At 44.0% G+C, this 21,613-nt stretch overlaps 2 protein-coding genes across 3 annotated transcripts; one reads left to right on the top strand and one right to left on the bottom strand.

The window, feature by feature from the left end:
* The first annotated feature begins 2,080 nt into the window (after positions 1 to 2,080).
* LOC123060238 (glyoxysomal fatty acid beta-oxidation multifunctional protein MFP-a) lies at positions 2,081 to 8,803 on the top strand. The gene is made up of 18 exons (XM_044482841.1): positions 2,081 to 2,387; positions 3,231 to 3,302; positions 3,442 to 3,507; positions 3,603 to 3,659; positions 3,755 to 3,822; positions 3,903 to 3,984; positions 5,293 to 5,348; positions 5,443 to 5,745; positions 5,840 to 5,926; positions 5,998 to 6,172; positions 6,282 to 6,403; positions 6,486 to 6,649; positions 6,725 to 6,979; positions 7,120 to 7,241; positions 7,352 to 7,473; positions 7,933 to 8,081; positions 8,197 to 8,335; positions 8,519 to 8,803. Exons 1-18 carry the CDS (start codon positions 2,291 to 2,293, stop codon positions 8,555 to 8,557), a joined length of 2,175 nt encoding a protein of 724 aa, XP_044338776.1. The 5' UTR covers positions 2,081 to 2,290; the 3' UTR covers positions 8,558 to 8,803.
* Positions 8,804 to 9,896: 1,093 nt separating this feature from the next.
* LOC123060239 (putative uncharacterized protein DDB_G0270496) lies at positions 9,897 to 14,045 on the bottom strand. 2 transcript variants are annotated; one of them, XM_044482843.1, is made up of 15 exons: positions 13,829 to 14,045; positions 12,834 to 13,026; positions 12,731 to 12,742; positions 12,543 to 12,700; positions 12,366 to 12,438; positions 12,161 to 12,235; positions 11,947 to 12,057; positions 11,799 to 11,838; positions 11,662 to 11,725; positions 11,212 to 11,314; positions 11,014 to 11,109; positions 10,895 to 10,924; positions 10,560 to 10,659; positions 10,386 to 10,470; positions 9,897 to 10,312 (listed from the first exon to the last, which is right to left on the bottom strand). In XM_044482843.1, exons 2-15 carry the CDS (start codon positions 13,005 to 13,007, stop codon positions 10,186 to 10,188), a joined length of 1,248 nt encoding a protein of 415 aa, XP_044338778.1. In that variant the 5' UTR covers positions 13,008 to 13,026; positions 13,829 to 14,045; the 3' UTR covers positions 9,897 to 10,185. The 2 variants fall into 2 exon arrangements, with proteins under 2 accessions (XP_044338778.1, XP_044338777.1); XM_044482842.1 differs by having other exon boundaries at positions 12,543 to 12,742.
* Positions 14,046 to 21,613: the final 7,568 nt, after the last annotated feature.

Here is a 21,613-nt window from a genome sequence, read left to right on the forward strand (position 1 = left end):
TGTTCGAGGATGAGCTCACCAACCAAGCCACCAGGGCGAAGCCGAAGCGCAAGAGCAAGCGGACGAGGGCATACACGACGGCCGAGGACAAGCTCCTTTGTGAGTGTTGGAGGGACATTGGGCAATACCCCAAGGTCGGCGCCGAACAAAAGGCATCAACCTTTTGGATTCGTGTCCACCGTGAGTTCCATGAACGCAAGAAATTTACGCCGTACCAAATGCATAGCACGCGCCCATTTTGAAGCGATGGAGGATGATCCAACAAGAGTGCAACAAGTTTTGTGCCACTCTTGAGAGCATCAATGCACGCCCCGTGAGCGGCATCGGCATGCAAGACATAGTATGCATGCGCCATTCTTTGTTTTCATTCCGTTTATGCTTGCATATCCATTTGCCCATATGCTTGCATGCTATTCATTTGTAGGCATTCAAGGTCCAACATGAAGGAAATCAACGGGGGAGGAGAAGTTCAAGGCACAATATGCCGCCCTCATGGCGCGTGGGGGGGAGAAAGCCGTGGAGGAGGTTGGGGAGGGCAAGAAGCCACAACCGCGGGGGAAGACCAACTCCAAAAAGGAGGAAAAGCGGGATGCAACGTCCATCGCCTTGATCGCAATCGTGAAGGGCATGATGACCAAGAAGGACTCAAGGGAGAGAAGCGTCGGCAAGACAATGAAGAGAAAATGAACGCCTTCATGGAGATCCAGAGGAGGAGGCTTGAGATGGAGGCGGAGAAGCAAACGGGGATGCTTGAGATGGAGGCGGAGAAGCAAGCCAAGATGCTAGAGATCGAGTCCTCCAATGCCAAGGCCAAGGCGAAAGAAGTGGCTCTCGCTAGCATGATGACGGGGGTGGAGAACATGAAGGTGGACCTCAACACCGTGTCGCCGAGGAAGAGGCCGTGGTTCGAGAAGATGCAAGGCGACATGCTCAAGTTCGACGACGAGTGATCTATGGCGACATGCGCCATCCCTTTTTGTATGCCGGCAAGTGTGTTGGCATGATCACGGCCGAGATGGCGTGGTCGAACTCGCACCCTTATTTATGTGCTGGCATATGTGTCGGCCGCTGGCAAGTGCGCCAGCAAAAACTGTGTGATGCTCTTTTTGGAGGCTGGCATTGTATGCCGGCCGCTGGCATGGTGCTGGCATGAATTTGGAGCATCCACTGGCTTGATCTATGGCCGCGGGCCTCTTAAAATTTGTACGTAGACATGAAATGGGTCACTTGCGTTGGAATATTCTATTTTCAGCCATTTTGTTAACAAAACTGCTAGGCCTAGAGCAATATAAATGCCCCTAATCGTCATGTATTACCTCCCCAGCAAATACAACTTGCACCTTACAGATATAGACTTGCAATAGTTAGCACCAAGGCGTCATCCCAAGCCAGACCATGGGAAATAGCCTCCTATTTGCTGTGGCCATTGTAGCCATTTACGCCATGGCGGTTCTTGGTGCAGGTCCACCAGTAGACATCAACAATCCACACATCCAATGGCTTGGCAGGTAGGCGGTGGAAGAGCACGTCAGACTAGTACAGGAGGGATCAAGTTCAACAAAGTGGTGAGAGCCGAGAGTGACGATGAGTCGGAACTAGGCGTGCTCCTCCACCTCTTCATCGATGCAACCAACCGAAATGGCAAGGATGCCAAGTACGAGGCGGTTGTAGACCAGCTTCGCGGGATATATAAACCCGGTCTCTTGAAATTTAAGCCGGCTAGTTGAGAAAAAAAAAAGCACGATGATCATGCTGATGCAATAATTAATTATTTGACGCAATAAGCAACGTCTATGTGCATTTCGTATAGTACGGAAGTTTATGGACTTGATTTTGTATCTTTGATGTTTCATAGCCATATAAAAAATTTCTCCACAGTCATGTCTCTCTTTTCTAGATTACCTAGTACTCCCTTCGTATAAATAAAGAAATATAAGAACGCTCTTATATTTTTTTTACGGAGGGCTCATTAGCAATTCATCATGGAGAGGATCATCTCGCTCAAATCCAATGTCCCTAGCCAGATGTGACGTGACGTTTAAGTGAGATGAGATGGAACGGATCGGCCCTCCGCAACCGCACTCCAAAGCTTACAAGGGAGGGAGGTTTGATGGCGCCAGCGCAGCGCAACAGCCTGCCTCTACAGTAGGGCGCGATAAATGAATTTCGGAGGATAGCAGATAAATGCTGCAACTGCAAGCTCCCAACTCCTCCAAGCAACCTGAGCGAGACCTGCAAGAAACAAACACCGGGCGGCAGGCGGGATCGATCTTGGGAACCAGCGGAGGAGATGGCGGCCAAGGGGGCGACCGAGATGGAGGTGGGCGGCGACGGCGTCGCCGTCATCACCATCTGCAACCCGCCGGTCAACTCCCTCTCCATCGATGGTACCGTACCAGCAGCATCCATCCTCGTCTTGGATCCCGTTCCAATCTGCTGCTCCGCCTGTTTTGTTTCTCTTTTCTGTTGAATTCTCTGTGCGTTTGATGGGGAGAGGCGTGATTCGATGCCAAGAATTGTGCTTTCTAGCTATCGCTAGGCTTACTTAATTTTCACTCCTTGAGGTTGAGGGTGGTGCCTGGTTCAACAAGATTGGAGGTCTGTGTGATACTGGGGCAACTTTCTGGTGGAGGCACACACACACAGCCACAGCCACTGGTACTCAACTCCGGCCGGCGAGATTCCAGGTCGGAGACGCACACATACACAGCCAAGACAAGGATTTGGTCCTTCAACATTGGGGATTTTTTCTCTCAGCTCACTCTGCTTTGCTGCTGGGGCAGAGGGCCTTAGTAGTAGCAGTACAACTTAGCGCTTTACAAAATCAGAAATTCAGTACTAGTATCTCCTTTGCGCGCACAAGCGCGCGCGTTGCTTTTAGCGTGATCTAACTGCCGCCTCTATAGCCAAAACTGTTGCTGTTACCTGTTAGGCTGCTGTTACAACAACTATGCAACGAGTAACATTTAAACTTGACTGTTTTGCCAATATTTTGTACCAAAATCACATGGCATTCTACGAGCCGTAAGTACTGTGTTTGTATCTGATGACCACATGTTTATGCACCAAACAATTGGCCAACATTAGCGCAAGTTTTCTTCTCCTAACATACGCATGTGTAGGTAGATGGAATGTAATTAGAATCTGTTGCCTCTGAAGATTATGTAAAACATTATGGAAAAATCTTTTGGCGATAGTTCTTTTTTCACCATGATTTTTTTTTCTTTCAGTACTCCTAAGCTTAAAGGAAAGCTATGAAGAAGCTCTGCAGAGGAAGGATGTCAAAGCTATTGTTGTTACAGGTATTTGTCTGTTCATTTTTTTCAGGCAATATAAATGCCACAACTGGGGGCGCACTAGCCCATGTCTGTGCATTTGAAGAACAAAACACAATTTGTTCCAGTGAGGAAACCGTTTCTTATTATTTCAAGCCTTTCACAGGGAAAGGAGGAAAATTTTCTGGAGGATTCGATATTAGTTCCTTTGGGGATCTTCACAGTGGAAAAAGTATGTTATACTCGTCTCATTGTGTTATTCTTCTCGTTTCATTACTGTTTGAATAATTCTGTAAATCTCATCATTTTTATATATGTTTCTAACAGTTGAGCAGCCAAAGGTTGGTTACATATCAATAGACATTCTCACTGAACTTCTGGAAGGTATATAATTAGTCTGCCTTGTCTCTTCATTCATTACTGCCATTATGTTAAATTATTTTTTGTTGAATATTTCCTGTACTTATTGTGTTAAACAGGTGCAACAAAGCCATCGGTGGCTGCAATTGATGGTCTTTGTCTTGGCGGAGGATTAGAAGTTTCCATGGTACTTTTCTTCTTTATCCTTCCCTAGATCAGTTAAATCAAGAGGTTTTATCTTATATGAATTTTTTTGTGCTATATTAGGCATGCCATGCACGTATTTCAACTCCCACTGCTCAATTAGGTCTTCCAGAACTTCAACTTGGGATCATTCCAGGATTTGGAGGTAAAATTATTTGAATCCTTTTATGCATAAAGTGAAGTGGCTCTTAAACCATGCATTTTCCTGTTAGTTTTGTAGCACAGAAACTACTTGATGTAATGTTTGTGTTCGTTTAACACTCAGAAATATATTAGGAGCTAACCAACATTCATAATTGCTAACAGCCAATTCTTCCAATTACAAAAATTTGGCAATGCATTAACAGCCCGATTAGCGTCCCACTTACTCTTCACCAAGCTTACGATTTGAAGACACCACATAAGTCCAAGAACCTCCTTTGAATCAGAAAAAGGTGATCTGTTCATTGTTGGCACAGAAAGGAGACAATGCACATAGAGGCAATCAGTTTCTAGGATTATTGGAAGGTGCAAATCAAGTGCCAACTGAAGACACCCCCATCCCCACCTGCAGAAGCCAGCGACACATTACATCCTGCATTAACGATCCCAGAGCCCAGCTCCATGGTGGGGGATTCCATCTCTCCTTGACCAAATATCCCAGAGCCTTATGATTAGTATTCCCCACAGGTGAAACAAACAAAGGAGCCTTTCATTCTGGTTGGAAAAAAAGAGAGCCTTTGGTTTGCTGCCACTAGAATAGCCATCCCTACTCGACAAACCAAAGAATGAAGAAACATTGCTCTCAAGATAAAGAACCGATGCTGCAATTGAAGCCTTTCCTGTCTGAAAATCACATCATTTTGAAGGTGCCAAGCTCTCTAGAAGAGGAAGAATAACTTACAGCCAGTTCATGTGTTTTCATTCATCTTTCATCTATACATTGAGGAACCAGTCTGGGCCAGAATTAAAGAAACAATTCTCACCTTGAAGCTCCCATGCTGATCTGAGCGTGTATCGGGGGGCGACTTCGTATAATTGATCAAAGGATGGAAACCATCCTCATCTTCACTTCTTCAGTACCACAGATACTACAAATTGATTGTACAGCAAGGTGCCTCCTGCATCTATTAGATTGCACCACAAGACTTGTCTGTGGCCACTTTCCAAGCAACCATTTTAATCTTCCAAGAAACATCTGTTAGTCAGATTGTATTCCAATTTTTTCTATCTCCATTGGTTGCCCCACTGTTTTGCCCAGGGTCATCACTTCTCATAATATGAGACGGGTACTGAGCATTGCATCCGCATCATGATTTGCTTTGCATCCCTAATTTATTTAAATATGAACGATATGAAATCCACTGTTGCTTTGTATCTTTTCTGTCATATGCTTATCCCCAATGTGAACTGAATTATATTCAGCCTTTTTTTTTGGCTTTTCAATGTGATGACCCATATACATAATTTATAGGAACACAGCGACTCCCACGTCTTGTTGGACTGACAAAGTCACTGGAAATGATGTTGGTAAATACTGCTTCGGAGCCTATGGTTTTCTTTTCTGTGGCTGAACTGGTTTAATTCAACTACTTCACTTAACTAAATAACCCATTTTCATCAGCTATCCAAGCCAATTAAGGGCGAAGAGGCACACCAACTGGGTCTTGTTGATTCCTTAGTTTCTCCTAATGATTTGGTGAATACTGCTCGTCGTTGGGCTTTGGATATCTGTGAGCTCAGAAAGCCATGGATCAAAAGCCTTTACAAGACCGACAAACTGGAACCCCTTGGCGAGGCTAGGGAGATTCTCAAGTTTGCAAGGGCTCAAGCTCGAAAGCAGGCTGCAAATCTTGAACACCCACTTATTTGTATTGATGTCATTGAAGAAGGTATAGTTTCAGGACCTCGAGCTGGGCTCTGGAAGGTACTTGATGCTACTTATGCTGTTACTGCTACTTTATTTAATTTTCCTGTTGTGAATACAGAATTTTGGATTCACTTCTGTAATGTAAATGCAGGAAGCAAACGCATTCCAGGGCCTTCTTTTCTCAGATACATGTAAAAGCTTACTTCATGTATTCTTCTCTCAGCGTGCAACATCAAAGGTGTGAAGGACATTTTTTTAATTGTTACTATCAAATTACACCATGCCTTAATCCTCTAAATTATGCGACAGGTTCCTGGTGCTACAGACTTGGGTTTGATGCCTAGGAAAATAACGAAAGTCGCCATTCTAGGTGGTGGGCTTATGGGTTCTGGAATTGCTACCGCAATGATACTAAGTAACTATCCTGTGCTGCTGAAAGAAGTAAATGAGAAATTTCTGAATGCTGGAATTGACAGGATCAAAGGTACTACAAACAGGATTAAGCCTCATCATATCTATTTTTTTCTGGTAATATCTTACGTTGCATCTTTGTAATAAAAAGATAAGATTATCTCACTGGTTCGCTTCACCAGCCAATTTGCAGAGTCGTGTGAGGAAAGGAAAAATGACAGAGGAGAGATACGGGAAGGCTTTATCTCTTCTCAGTGGTGCCCTTGGTTATGAAAAGTTCAAAGAAGTGGACTTAGTTATCGAGGCAAGTCTAAATCTTATTAATGACCCGGAATTAATTACAGTCACCCATTTATGCTTATTTCTGTTATTTCTCACAATCGCAGGCTGTTATTGAGAATGTGAAGTTGAAGCAGCAAATATTTGCTGACTTGGAGAAGTACTGCCCTTCCCATTGCATCCTTGCTACCAACACATCTACGATTGATCTTAATCTAATTGGAGAGAAAACAAAGTCCCAAGACCGTATTGTTGGTGCACACTTCTTTAGGTAATGCAGCATATATTGATTGATGCACAGTAATTCTGGATGTACATCCATTAACTGATTGCACCATGTATGCAGTCCTGCGCATGTGATGCCACTCTTGGAAATAGTTCGTACCCAGCACACCTCAGCACAGGTTGTTGTTGACTTGCTGGATGTCGGGAAGAGGATCAAGAAGACACCAATAGTGGTTGGGAATTGTACTGGTTTTGCAGTCAACAGGATGTTCTTTCCTTACACCCAGTCAGCACTCCTGTTTGTTGATTATGGCATGGATGTTTACAAGATTGATCGTGCATGTACCAAATTTGGAATGCCCATGGGTCCATTCAGGTCAGATATATAGTTCTGTAATGTTTTCCTGAATATATATAAGCTCCTACGACATTCTTAACGTTTCTTATGATAGTTTTCTAGCAATGCCAGATGGACTCAGTCTAGCTACTAACTATTTTATGTGTGTATATATGCAGGCTTGCAGATCTTGTTGGTTTTGGTGTTGCTGTGGCTACTGGTATGCAGTACCTTGAAAATTTCCCAGAGAGAGTCTACAAGTCCATGCTAATCCCTATTATGATGGAAGACAAAAGATCAGGTAAAATTTATCAAACAGCACTAGTATATCATGCATATTTGTTCTTTTGCAATTAATGATTGTACTGGTTTCTGAAATGTGTTACCATGATTGACCAACCATTCATCTAGGCGAAGCCAGTCGGAAGGGATTTTACAAGTACGAGGATAAAAGGAAGGCAACTCCTGATCCTGAAATTATGACGTATATTCAGAAATCTAGGAGCATGGCAGGAGTCACTCCAGATGCTGAGGTTTGGTTTGGTTCATCTTTTGATTTTTGGCTAATCTCTGTTGTATTTTCCTAGAGAATTGCGCAGCTTTTTGATGGAAGCATGTGCAGTAATAGAATTACTGTAGCGGTTCATTCTTGGCATTTATTTTTCTGGTCTGCTCTTATGATTCTAGCATTGAGATGGGGATATTAATTAGGAATAGTTCTAAAAAAATGTCTTTACATTTTGTTAACTACTATGTTGCTGCCTTGCTGGTTGTGTTTTTGTGGAAGAAGCAAAGCAGAAGTAGATATTTATAGTGTCCTGTACTAGCTAGATGAGCAGATATAGCTTGGGGTTTATATTGAATGGATGGTTATATATAGTGGTACAAATATCAAGCCTAAATCAACAAGATCCTTGTAGTGGTTAAAGTAGCATTCTTGCAAAAGAAACAAGTTATTTAGTGCTAAAACTTACTGCATAAATATATGCCAGTTGATGAAGCTAAGTGACAAGGACATAGTAGAGATGGTGTTCTTCCCAGTCATAAACGAAGCATGCCGTGTCCTTGATGAGGGCATTGCGGTCAAGGCGTCGGATCTTGACATCGCCTCAATCTTTGGCATGGGTTTCCCACCTTACAGGTCCGTTTTTAAGACACCTGGTCAAATATGCCTCTCACTATGAACCTTACAAGCCCTGTGTAGAGATTTACTAGTAGCAACTACTTAATTGCCTGTCTATTGGTGCAACAACCAGGGGAGGGGTCATGCTATGGGGGGATTCCATCGGCGCAAAATACATCCACGGCAAGTTGGCGGAGTGGGCGAAGCGGTACGGCAGCTTCTTCGAGCCTTGCTCCTACCTTGCCGAAAGAGCGGCAAAAGGGATTCCTCTGGTGAGCATGCGTGCCATTTCGTTTCAGCTGAAAACTTTAATGCCTATTTTCTTCAGTACTAGTAGTTTCTGTTTGTTTCAGAGAATGAAAGCCTGTACCTCAATATTAGACTACCAATTAATTCATCTTGTTCTGATACAGTGAAATGTGATACAGTATATGATACTAAATTTTCATGTGCAGAGTGCACCAGCAGCAAGTCAAGTCAAGGCCCGGCTATAGGTGATGGTAGGTCTGGTATTTCTGTCAGCTGAAGGAAATTATGTCACCGAGTAATAATGCGCGATGAAGGTGGTGATTAGTGGAAGGGGCTGAATAATAATAACAACACGTGAGCTGTATATTGGGAAGCAAAGGAAACCGTAACTGATTGCGGTTGGACCCTTGGAAGAGTTTTATGTAATATGCGCAATGATTCTTAAATAATATTGCAAATATGCTCTGTCAATTCTTTTGTTACGCACCGAATCTGTCCCGCAACAGCGGTGAATGTCCAAACCTGAATTTCTGAAACAATGTGTGCTCAATGCGCTGGTGTGATGAACCTCAACTGCACAACCTAAACCTGAACTCCTCTTCTTCTTTTTTATCTTAGATAATCCTGCAAAGCTTTATTTATCCAGTCATGATGTTTACTACATAGGATGGCCTAACCAGACATGGTGGCCAATACCATGAGAAAGAGCTGTGTGATGATTTGTTGTGAGCTTCAAAATTGAAGTTTCTAAGCTCATGAATAAAACTGCAGAAAAGGAACATGTCACTGCCTGCGACCGCCAGGCCACGCTGAGAGGCCCGTCCCTTTGCATTGAGTTGCGACCCTTGGCGACTAGGGTTTCTCTACCCGTTGGCTCTGAGGTTCGGATGATCACTTCTGGAAAGGGCCTACGCGTCATTCTGCCGCCCACCTGGGACGTGCACTAACTTGTATCTAACCTCCTAGGAGGATTGTGTCAAAACTCCATCTTTTCAATGCAATGAAATGCAAAAGCCCTTTGCATTTTCTCGAAAAAAAAAACTTCTGGAAAGGGAAAATGACAACTGACCGTGTCATGCGCTCTTTTGCTGTGGAAAATTTGCATTTCTTGAGCTCCCTGTTTGGATTTGGTGAGGACGACACTGCACATTTGCATTGGGAAAAGGAAAGCCTACAACGGTTTCTTCCCACCGCCGGCGGCCGATAAGACTATCTCATGATCTGACCCTTTTGGCCTACAATGCTTTCTTTTTACCGCCCATGACAGAATATACTCCCTTTATTTTTATTTACTCTGCATTTTAGCTTTTTTTTTTGTTGTTGTTGTAAGTCAAACTTCAGAGTTTGACTAAGTTTATAGCAAACAATATGGAACATTTACGATAACAAATCTAATGGTATCGATTTAGTATTGTACTAGATGATAACAATTTTTTGTATAAAGTTGGTCAAAGTTTATAAAATTTGATTGAAGACAAAGCTTAATATAGAGTAAATAAAAATTGAGGGAGTAATAATCCCCATGATGTTGTTATGTCAATTGGTTGCTTAGATAAGAGACATACACCATGAGAGCTATATTTATTAATCTACAACTATTATGTCAACATTACACAACTCAGATAAGAGGGCGTTTATGTTTATTGCTTTGCAGACTACAATTTCTTGAGCTCCCTGTTTGAATTTATGTTTAACAGATAGAGAATTTGAAGGCATCTTACTAATCAGATCAGCAACTAATATTCATTACACTCATCGTCATACATAGGCCATGCATGTGTGGGTACAAGTTTTGTGGTATTACTTCAGTTTCACATACTACCATCCATCACGCGAAAACTAGCTTTAACAACATTTTGGACATCTCTTAAGATCAGACCGCGGCTGACTTCTGCAGGTTGCCCGTTCCAAACAAATTCTCGAACAGTTTCGAAGCCATTGGAGGAACCGTCATAGGCACCGGGGCCATGAAATTAGCAATCTTCTCGTGAACACTGTACCTGAAAACTCACATAAACAAGTTAATACACAATTGCTGACAAGAAAAAACAACTGCACCCAAAGTCACTCTACCTTATCTTTCTGCTCTTTGAAGCGCGGCGATCGACGAGTTTCCTCTTCTTGTTCTGCTTCTTCCTTAGAGCATAAAATGCAGACTCTGCAACAATGGCAGCAGCATGGCTCATACATGCATTCAGGGCTTAAAAAAAACTAGCGCAGATAAGCAATTGTTGGATATGAACTAACCAGATGCTCCACTATCACACGACTCGAGAAACTCCTTGAGAAGTTGATGGTAAAATTCAGAATCGTCAATAAGTTCAGGATCACCTTCCACATCCTTCCCCTGAGTTGAAACAAGGGGTGAGCATATGAGACCGGCAAGTGCACTAGACATACGGTATATATATAATTCGATCGGTGGTGGAAATATCCCCGAAATCAGTCTAACTTCATTAATCGGTTAGATTGATAACTGAGTCTAACTGGACTACATAACACGAAATTTGAATAGAACAAAATGAGAGAAAGGCCGGCAAGCTTGGAATTATTCCAAGTAAAGAATGAAGTATTGCTCAAACCTCAACGGTAGTAGCAGGCTCTGCTGCACTCTGCAAATTGAATGACAAGACACAAATTATTCACTATAACGAAGCAGAAATATGACTGGTGGCCCTCATAATAGATGCATATAAAATACCTCCCCGAATACACCAACATCAGATTTCCGCAAGTACATCCGGTTAATCATCCTGCTTGGGTCTCTCATGTAACCAGCAACTTGGTCACTTATGTTCTGTTCTCATACAACATGGAAAGCAAGGGTCTTAGCTTTATAAATCCAGGCCTGTCCCACAATTTTTTTTACTAGAAGTAGTTAAATAGGCATTCAACCAACCTGATTAAATGTGTGCAACTTTCCTTTCAGTGCAGCAGCTCCAGTTGTGACCTGTGTTTTCCTCTGCCATTTATCTATCTCGGTATTTCTGAACGGGGTTATCCTGTACAAAAATCATGGTACGTAGCAAATTAGCAATCCAGAAAACAAAGGTCTTGTAAAGATGAAACCAATTTTTTTATTACTTATAACAGAGCCAAACAAACAATTCACTAACTCAAAGACATGTAAGAGATTATTATAATAAAGGACCAGGGAAGAGTTTAGATCATTAGATGGTCCGTATTAAAGCACAAAAGACATACTACTAACATGATATGGTAAGCATACAAGGGCAGAACTGCACAGTGCTGATTAACAAAAGATCTTCTGCTACGCAAGACACTGTAACACATCGAAGAATATATCCTGCAGTACTTCATCAGAGTTTCTATTGCTGCAAAAGGTTACCTTGTATGCAATTTCTGTACTTGCGACCACTCGTCACTCTCTTCATTCGAGTCAGGCAATGTATCTGTCATTAAGTCAGGATTAACGAACGTTTCAAGGCATCTTTCAGAATGAGAAAGACTGGATAGCAGTTCTACCATTCGCACCCTTTGCAGCCTGGTTCTGCTCCAGTAAAGCCTACAGGTAGTTTTGGAAAGCATATTGTGCACAGTAAGAAAACCTGGAACAACTACAGTATAGCGGTAGCATAGCACTGAAGCAAAAAACATGAGCAGGTAAGTGAACCTTCTGCAGGTCCAGCATGCAACCGAGAGTCTGTTTCGATGAGTCCAATAGATCAACATATGCTTGCTCTATCTCCTGATCATGACTGCAGAACCTTGACTTGGATGGATCCTGCAACAAAAGAATAAAATATATGTTTCTTCAGAAGTAAAATCAACGAAGACGAAGAAACAAAGGTGCATGTTCTGGCAGTCATATGAGAGAAACAACAGACCTTGGGAAGCTTGTTTGAAGTGGAGAATGCCTTTTGCAGCAAGAATCTCATTTCCAGGGTCTTATCCCATAGCGCCTTCAGTAAACAGCAATTGGATGTAGAGGTTAATAGTTTGAAAGCATAAACACTGAATGTAAAGGATAGCTGTGCAATTGAACATGATCATGTTGAGTAGATGTTATGCAAAGCACATATAAGAAAATACCTTTTGGTTTTTGACTGCCTGGCCTCTTGAGACATCGTCATCCCTGTGTTGTTTCAGGGTTTGAAGAATGCTTCTGCAAGGTAGAAGAGAAGAATATAAGTGAGATGATGAAACAGATTCTATAGTAAACCGTGTGAAAGGGAGGCATGGGGAAGAAGGGCCGAAAGGAGACATTACTGTTGATTGGCCTGGAGGGTGCGATACTGCTGCTCGAGCTCTCCCATCTCACCATCATCCTCCTCCTCATGGAGGCTCTCCTCCTCATCATCCTCATCATCATGGAGGCTCTCCTCATCGTCATCCTCCTCATGGAGGCTCTCCTCATCGTCATCCTCCTCATGGAGGCTCTCCTCATCGTCATCCTCCTCCTCGTCACTCTAACAAGAGAGAGAGAGAGAGATAGGCACAAAACAGCTAAGCAACCTATACCCCTCAGAGGAAAAGGAAAATGAGAGGGGAGGGCGGTACGGTGGAGGAATCCTGGACGTCGTCATTGGCGGCGCTCCCTGTGGAGAAGAAGCTGTCCTCTGGGTCGGAGTGGTCATCAAGGTGGAGTTCACAGTCGCTGCCTGAATTGGAAGAAGCCTCCGAGGGGGAAGGAGAAGGTGATGCCTTGCGGTGCTTACGTGCAAGTGGCGCCATCTTGTATCGTCAACTAGGCCTGAGTGTTCAGTATAAACCGGAATTTTGGTTAGTACATTTTGGTTTAGTTTTTTTGGACAGATTTGATTATTGACTAAAGCTAACAAAAAATGTCAGTCAAAAACGCAAAGTCGGTATTTCGGTTAATCTAGAAAATCGGTTCAGTGGCCGGTCAATACCGAACTGTACAGGTTCCAGAAATTCAGGTTCAGCACACCAGTACATTGAGCACACACTGTTTCAGAAATTCAGGTATAGACAATCACATGTTTCAGGACAGGTTCAGGGTTTAACAAAAAAATTGACAGAGTATATTTGCAACATAATTTCAGGCGTTATTTACAACTTAACAATCCCCAACTTAATGCTATTGTGTTTTGCCAACCATCGTACTCACTGGTGCAAACAGTACGTCCCTCAAGTAAACTGAAAGTCGACCTCCAATCCATGGACTTGTTTTGGCGACAATTTGTCCCTCGTCTCAAAACCGGATGAATTTCGTCCAAAACCAGAGTAGAGAGACAAACCGGCCACGTGGAAGTGGGTTCTCTCTTCTCCTCACTTGCCACCTCATCTTCTTCTTCCTTCTCATTCCCTCTGCGTAGTGGGCATTTTATCAAGCAGTTGGCGTGCTTGCCTGCAAGCTCCATCCATCTATGTACCATCTACGCACGGAACCAGTGCAAGTTCTACTGCTAGAGTCTCCACGGAAGGCATATGAGCAAGCATCCATGTATGACCTACATACAGAACTAGTGCAGGGAGCCAGGGACAGCTGAACAAGGAGTTGAGGCCAAGAATGAGATGAGCTGCGGACTTACGTTGCCTGATTGCTGAGTGACTGCCGCGGTTGAATACGTGGGGGAGAGGAACGCCGAGGTGCGCCGCCGGTCGCCGGAGAGGAGAGCTGGGCCGCTGTCGTCGGCGGCGGGGAGCACGCTAGGTTTGCGGGGTGACGACGCCGAGGAAGGAGAGGGTACTTCCTATTCCGCGCATAGGGTGGGGGGTGGGCCGTCAAGCAAATGCGCACCCCCGCGCGTACATGGGCCTACCCGACTGGGCTTCCAGTGTTGTTTTCTTGACGGTTCTTGAAAAGGTTTCGTCGAAATCACTAATTAAGAAGTACTCGTTGCAAATAACACTCCATTTTCTCAGGTCGCGACAAGTGACGTGACAAGTGACGCACATGCAGCGCGTCACTTGTCGCAACCTGGGAGTTTTCCCTTTTTTCTAGATTCGTTTATTCAAAACGTTTTATCTCTTAAACTGTGCGTCCAAATCTCGAACCGTTTTCACCATTGGATTCCTTGCGTCGAGATCTTCAAAACTAGATCACATGTTGATAGGTATTGACAAACTTTTTTTTCACGAAAAAAACCGGGTGAAAAAACCGAACCGGGAGCACGGTTTTTTTTCCTTTCCGAAAGAGGCACGCCCATGCCTCTCGCGAAATCACAACCGTGCCTCTCGTGAAAGCAAAACCGTGACTCTCGTGGAAGGAAAAAAAAACAGAAAACACATTTTTTTTATGTTTCCGAGAGGCACGACCGTGACTCTCGCAAAGGCACAACTGTGCCTCTCGCGAAAGCAAAACCATGACTCTCGCGAAAGAAAAAAAACAGAAAACGCGTATTTTTTCTCTTTTCTAGAGGCACGGCCGTGACTTTCGCGAAAGCACAACCGTGCCTCTCGTGGAAGCAAAACCGTGACTCACGAAAAAAAACGCGTTTTGTTTTTGTTGGAAATATGCCCTAGAGGCAATAATAAATTACTTATTATTATATTTCCTTGTTCATGATAATCATTTATTATCCATGCTAGAATTGTATTGATAGGAAACTCAGATACATGTGTGGATACATAGACAACACCATGTCCCTAGTAAGCCTCTAGTTGACTAGCTCGTTGATCAATAGATGGTTACGGTTTCCTCACCACAGACATTGGATGTCGTTGATGACGGGATCATATCATTAGGAGAATGATGTGATGGATAAGACCCAATCCTAAGCCTAGCACAAGATCGTGTAGTTCGTATGCTAAAACTTTTCTAATGTCAAGTATCATTTCCTTAGACCATGAGATTGTGCAACTCCCGGATACCGTAGGAATGCTTTGGGTGTACCAAACGTCACAACCTAACTGGGTGGCTATAAAGGTGCACTGCGGATATCTCCGGAAGTGTCTGTTGGGTTGGCACGAATCGAGACTGGGATTTGTCACTCCTTGTAACGGAGAGGTATCTCTGGGCCCACTCGGTAGGACATCATCATAATGTGCACAATGTGACCAAGGAGTTGATCACAGGATGATGTGTTACGGAACGAGTAAAGAGACTTGCCGGTAACGAGATTGAACGAGGTATCGGGATACCGACGATCGAATCTCGGGTAAGTATCGTACCGATAGACAAAGGGAACTGTATACGGGATTGATTAAATCCTCGACATCGTGGTTCATTCGATGAGATCATCGTGGAACATGTGGGAGCCAACATGGGTATCCAGATCCCGCTGTTGGTTATTGACCGGAGAGTCGTCTCGGTCATGTCTGCGTGTCTCCCGAACCCGTAGGGTCTACACACTTAAGGTTCGATGACGCTAGGGTTGTAGAGATATTAGTATGCGGTAACCCGAAAGTTGTTCGGAGTCCCGGATGAGATCCCAGATGTCACGAGGAGTTCCGGAATGGTCCGGAGGTGAAGATTTATATATAGGAAGTCCAGTTTCGGCCATCGGGAAAGTTTTGGGGGTAATCGGTATTGTGCCGGGACAACCGGAAGGGTCCCGGGGGTCCACCGGGTGGGGCCACCTATCCCGGAGGGGCCCATGGGCTGAAGTGGGAGGGAAACCATCCCCTGGTGGGCTGGTGCGCCCCCCATGGGCCTCCCCCTGCGCCTAGGGTTGGAAACCCTAGGGGTGGGGGGCACCCCACCTGACTTGGGGGGCAAGTCCCCCCCTTGGCCGCCGCCCACCCCCCCTTGGAGATTGGATCTCCTAGGGCCGCCCCCCCCCCTTAGGGGTCCTATATATAGTGGGGAGGAGGGAGGGCATCCGCACCCAAGTCCCTGGCGCCTCCCTCTCCCTCCGTGACACCTCTCCCTCTCGTTGGTGCTTGGTGAAGCCCTGCCAAGATCCCGCTGCTTCCACCACCACGTCGTCGTGCTGCTGGATCTCCATCAATCTCTCCTCTCCCCTTGCTGGATCTAGAAGGAGGAGACGTATCTCCGTTCCATACGTGTGTTGAACGCGGAGGTGCCGTCCGTTCGGCGCTAGGATCATCGGTGATTTGGATCACGACGAGTACGACTCCATCGACCCCGTTCTCTTGAACGCTTCCGCTTAGCGATCTTCAAGGGTATGAAGATGCACTCCCTCTCTCTCGTTGCTAGTATCTCCTAGATTGATGTTGGTGACACGTAGAAATTTTTTGAATTATTGCTACGTTCCCCAACAGTGGCATCATGAGCTAGGTCTATGTGTAGATTCTATGCACGAGTAGAACACAAAGCAGTTGTGGGTGATGATTTGTTCAATTTTCTTACCGTTACTAGTCTTATCTTGATCCGGCGGCATTGTGGGATGAAGCGGCCCGGACCGACCTTACACGTACGCTTACGTGAGACTGGTTCCACCGACTGACATGCACTTGATGCATAAGGTGGCTGGCGGGTGTCTGTCTCTCCCACTTTAGTCGGATCGGATTCGATGAAAAGGGTTCTTATGAAGGGTAAATAGAAATTGGCATATCACCGTCGTGGTTTTGCGTAGGTAAGAAATTTTCTTGCTAGAAACCCATAGCAGCCACATAAAACATGCAACAACAATTAGAGGACGTCTAACTTGTTTTGGAAGGGTATGCTATGTGATGTGATATGGCCAAAAGGATGTGATGAATGATATATGTGATGTATGAGATTGATCATGTTCTTGTAATAGGAATCACGACTTGCATGTCGATGAGTATGACAACCGGCAGGAGCCATAGGAGTTGTCTTAATTTATTTATGACATGCGTGTCAATGAAAACGCCATGTGATTACTTTACTTTATTGCTAACCGTTAGCCATAGTAGTAGAAGTAATAGTTGGCGAGGCAACTGTTGGGGAACGTAGTAATTTCAAAAAAATTCCTACGCACACGCAAGATCATGATGATGCATAGCAACAAGAGGGGAGAGTGTTGTCTACGTACCCTCGTAGACCGGCAACGGAAGTGTTGACACAACGTAGAGGAAGTAGTCGTACGTCTTCCCGATCCGACCGATCCAAGTACCGAACGTACGGCACCTCCGAGTTTTGCACACGTTCAACTCGGTGACGTCCCTCGAGTTCCGATCCAGCAAAACATTGAGGGAGAGTTTCATCAGCACGACGGCGTGATGACGGTGATGATGTTCTACTGACGCAGGGCTTCGCCTAAGCACCGCTACGATATGACTAAGGTGAATATGGTGGAAGGGGGCACCGCACACGGCTAAGGAACGATCACGAGGATCAACTTGTGTGTCATGGGGTGCCCCCTTGCCTCAGTATATAAAGGAGGGAGAGGGGGAGGTGTGGCCGGCCCTATGGGTGCGCCTGGAGGAGTCCTACTCCAACCGGGAGTAGGACTCCCTCCTCTTGCCTTGTTGGAAAAGGAAGGAGGAAGGGAGAAACAGGAAAAGGGGGGCGCCGCCCCCCCCCCTTCCTTGTCCTATTCGGACTAGGGGGAGGGGGCGTGCGGCCTGCCCTGGCCGGCCCTCCTCTTCTCCCATATGGCCCATGTAGGCCCAATAACCCCCCGGGGGGTTCCAGTAACCCCCCGGTACTTCGGTAAAATCCCGATTTCACCCGGAACATTTCCGATATCCAAATATAGGCTTTCAATATATCAATATTTATGTCTCGACCATTTCGAGACTCCTCGTCATGTCCGTGATCACATCCGGGACTCTGAACAACCTTTGGTACATCAAAACACAAAAACCCTAATTACGATCGTCACTGAACTTTAAGCGTGCGGACCCTATGGGTTCGAGAACTATGTAGACATGACCGAGACACGTCTCCGGTCAATAACCAATAGCGGAATCTGGATGCTCATATTGGCTCCTACATATTCTACGAAGGTCTTTATTGGTCAGATCGCATAACAACATATGTTGTTCCCTTTGTCACTGGTATGTTACTTGCCCGAGATTCGATCGTCGGTATCTCAATACCTAGTTCAATCTCATTACCGGCAAGTCTCTTTAATCGTTCCGTAATACATCATCCTGCAACTAACTTATTAGTTGCAATGCTTGCAAGGCTTGAGTGATGTGCATTACCCAGAGGGCCCAGAGATACCTCTCCGACAATCGGAGTGACAAATCCTAATCTCGAAATACGCCAACCCAACAAGTACCTTCGGAGACACCTGTAGAGCACCTTTATAATCACCCAGTTACGTTGTGGCGTTTGGTAGCACACAAAGTGTTCCTCTGGTAAACGGGAGTTGCATAATCTCATAGTCATAGGAACATGTATAAGTTATGAAGAAAGCAATAGCAACAAACTAAACGATCAAGTGCTAAGTTAACGAAATGGGTCAAGTCAATCACATCATTCTCCTAATGATGTGATCCCATTAATCAAATGACAACTCATGTTTATGGTTAGGAAACATAACCATCTTTGATTAATGAGCTAGTCAAGTAGAGGCATACTAGTGACTCTCTGTTTTTGTCTATGTATTCACACATGTATTATATTTCCGGTTAATACAATTCTAGCATGAATAATAAACATTTATCATGATATAAGGAAATAAATAATAACTTTATTATTGCCTCTAGGGCATATTTCCTTTAGTCTCCCACTTGCACTAGAGTCAATAATCTAGATTACACAGTAATGATTCTAACACCCATGGAGCCTTGGTGTTGATCATGTTTTGCTCGTGGAAGAGGCTTAGTCAGCGGGTCTGCAACATTCAGATCCGTATGTATCTTGCAAATTTCTATGTCTCCCACTTGGACTAAATCCCGAATGGGATTGAAGCGTCTCTTGATGTGTTTGGTTCTCTTGTGAAATCTGAATTCCTTTGCCAAGGCAATTGCACCAGTATTGTCACAAAAGATTTTCATTGGACCCGATGCACTAGGTATGACACCTAGATCGGATATGAACTCCTTCATCCAGACTCCTTCATTTGCTGCTTCCGAAGCAGCTATGTACTCCGCTTCACATGTAGATCCCGCCACGACGCTTTGTTTAGAACTGCACCAACTGACAACTCCACCGTTCAGTAAAAACACGTATCCGGTTTGCGATTTAGAATCATCCGGATCAGTGTCAAAGCTTGCATCAACGTAACCATTTACGATGAGCTCTTTGTCACCTCCATATACGAGAAACATATCCTTAGTCCTTTTCAGGTATTTTAGGATGTTCTTGACCGCTGTCCAGTGATCCACTCCTGGATTACTTTGGTACCTCCCTGCTAGACTTATAGCAAGGCACACATCAGGTCTGGTACACAACATTGCATACATGATAGAGCCTATGGCTGAAGCATAGGGAACATCTTTCATTTTCTCTCTATCTTCTGCGATGGTCGGACATTGAGTCTTACTCAACTTCACACCTTGTAACACAGGCAAGAACCCTTTCTTTGCTTGATCCATTTTGAACTTCTTCAAAACCTTGTCAAGGTATGTGCTTTGTGAAAGTCCAATTAAGCGTCTTGATCTATCTCTATAGATCTTAATGCCCAATATGTAAGCAGCTTCACCGAGGTCTTTCATTGAAAAACTCTTATTCAAGTATCCCTTTATGCTATCCAGAAATTATATATCATTTCCAATCAATAATATGTCATCCACATATAATATCAGAAATGCTACAGAGCTCCCACTCACTTTCTTGTAAATACAGGCTTCTCCAAAAGTCTGTACAAAACCAAATGCTTTGATCACACTATCAAAGCATTTATTCCAACTCTGAGAGGCTTGCACCAGTCCATAAATGGATTGCTAGAGCTTGCACACTTTGTTAGCTCCCTCTGGATCGACAAAACCTTCTGGTTGCATCATATACAACTCTTCTTCCAGAAATCCATTCAGGAATGCAGTTTTAACATCCATTTGCCAAATTTCATAATCATAAAATGCGGCAATTGCTAACATGATTTGGACAAACTTAAGCATCACTACGGGTGAGAAGGTCTCATCGTAGTCAATCCCTTGAACTTGTCGAAAACCTTTTGCAACAAGTCGAGCTTTGTAGACAGTAACATTACTGTCAGCGTCAGTATTCTTCTTGAAGATCCATTTATTCTCAATTGCTTGCCGATCAACGGGCAAGTCAACCAAAGTCCACACTTTGTTCTCATACATGATCCCATCTCAGATTTCATGGCTTCTAGCCATTTTGCGGAATCTGGGCTCACCATCGATTCTTCATAGTTCGTAGGTTCATCATGATCTAGTAGCATGACTTTCAGAACAGGATTACCGTACCACTCTGGTGCGGATCTTACTCTGGTTGATCTACGAGGTTCAGTAGTAACTTGATCTGAAGTTTCATGATCATTATCATTAGCTTCATCACTAATTGGTGTAGGTGTCACAGAAACCGGTTTCTGTGATGTACTACTTTCCAATAAGGGAGCAGGTACAGTTACCTCATCAAGTTCTACTTTTCTCCCACTCACTTCTTTCGAGAGAAACTCCTTCTCTAGAAAAACTCCGAATTTAGCAACAAAAGTTTTGCCTTCGGATCTGTGATAGAAGGTGTACCCAACAGTCTCCTTTGGGTATCCTATGAAGACACATTTCTCCGATTTGGGTTCGAGCTTATCAAGTTAAAGCTTTTTCACATAAGCATCGCAACCCCAAACTTTTAGAAACGACAACTTTGGTTTCTTGCCAAACCATAGTTCATAAGGCGTCGTCTCAACGGATTTCGATGGTGTCCTATTTAACGTGAATGCAGCCGTCTCTAAAGCATAACCCCAAAACGATAACGGTAAATCAGTAAGAGACATAATAGATCGCACCATATCTAATAAAGTACGATTACGACGTTTGGACACACCATTACGCTGTGGTGTTCCGGGTGGCGTGAGTTGTGAAACTATTCCGCATTGTTTCAAATGTAGACCAAACTCGTAACTCAAATATTCTCCTCCACGATCAGATCATAGAAACTTTATTTTCTTGTTACGATGATTTTCAACTTCACTCTGAAATTCTTTGAACTTTTCAAATGTTTCAGACTTATGTTTCATTAAGTAGATATACCCATATCTGCTTAAATCATCTATGAAGGTGAGAAAATAACGATATCCGCCACGAGCCTCAACATTCATTGGACCACATACATCTGTATGTATGATTTCCAACAAATCCGTTGCTCTCTCCATAGTACCGAAGAACAACGTTTTAGTCATCTTACCCATGAGGCACGGTTCGCAAGTACCAAGTGATTCATAATCAAGTAGTTCCAAAAGTCCATCAGTATGGAGTTTCTTCATGCGCTTTATACCGATATGACCTAAACGACAGTGCCACAAATAAGTTGCACTATCATTATCAACTCTGCATATTTTGATTTCAACATTATGAATATGTGTATCACTACT

This window comes from Triticum aestivum, chromosome 3A (genome assembly GCF_018294505.1).
Source record: "Triticum aestivum cultivar Chinese Spring chromosome 3A, IWGSC CS RefSeq v2.1, whole genome shotgun sequence".
Classification (NCBI taxonomy): Eukaryota; Viridiplantae; Streptophyta; class Magnoliopsida; order Poales; family Poaceae; genus Triticum; species Triticum aestivum.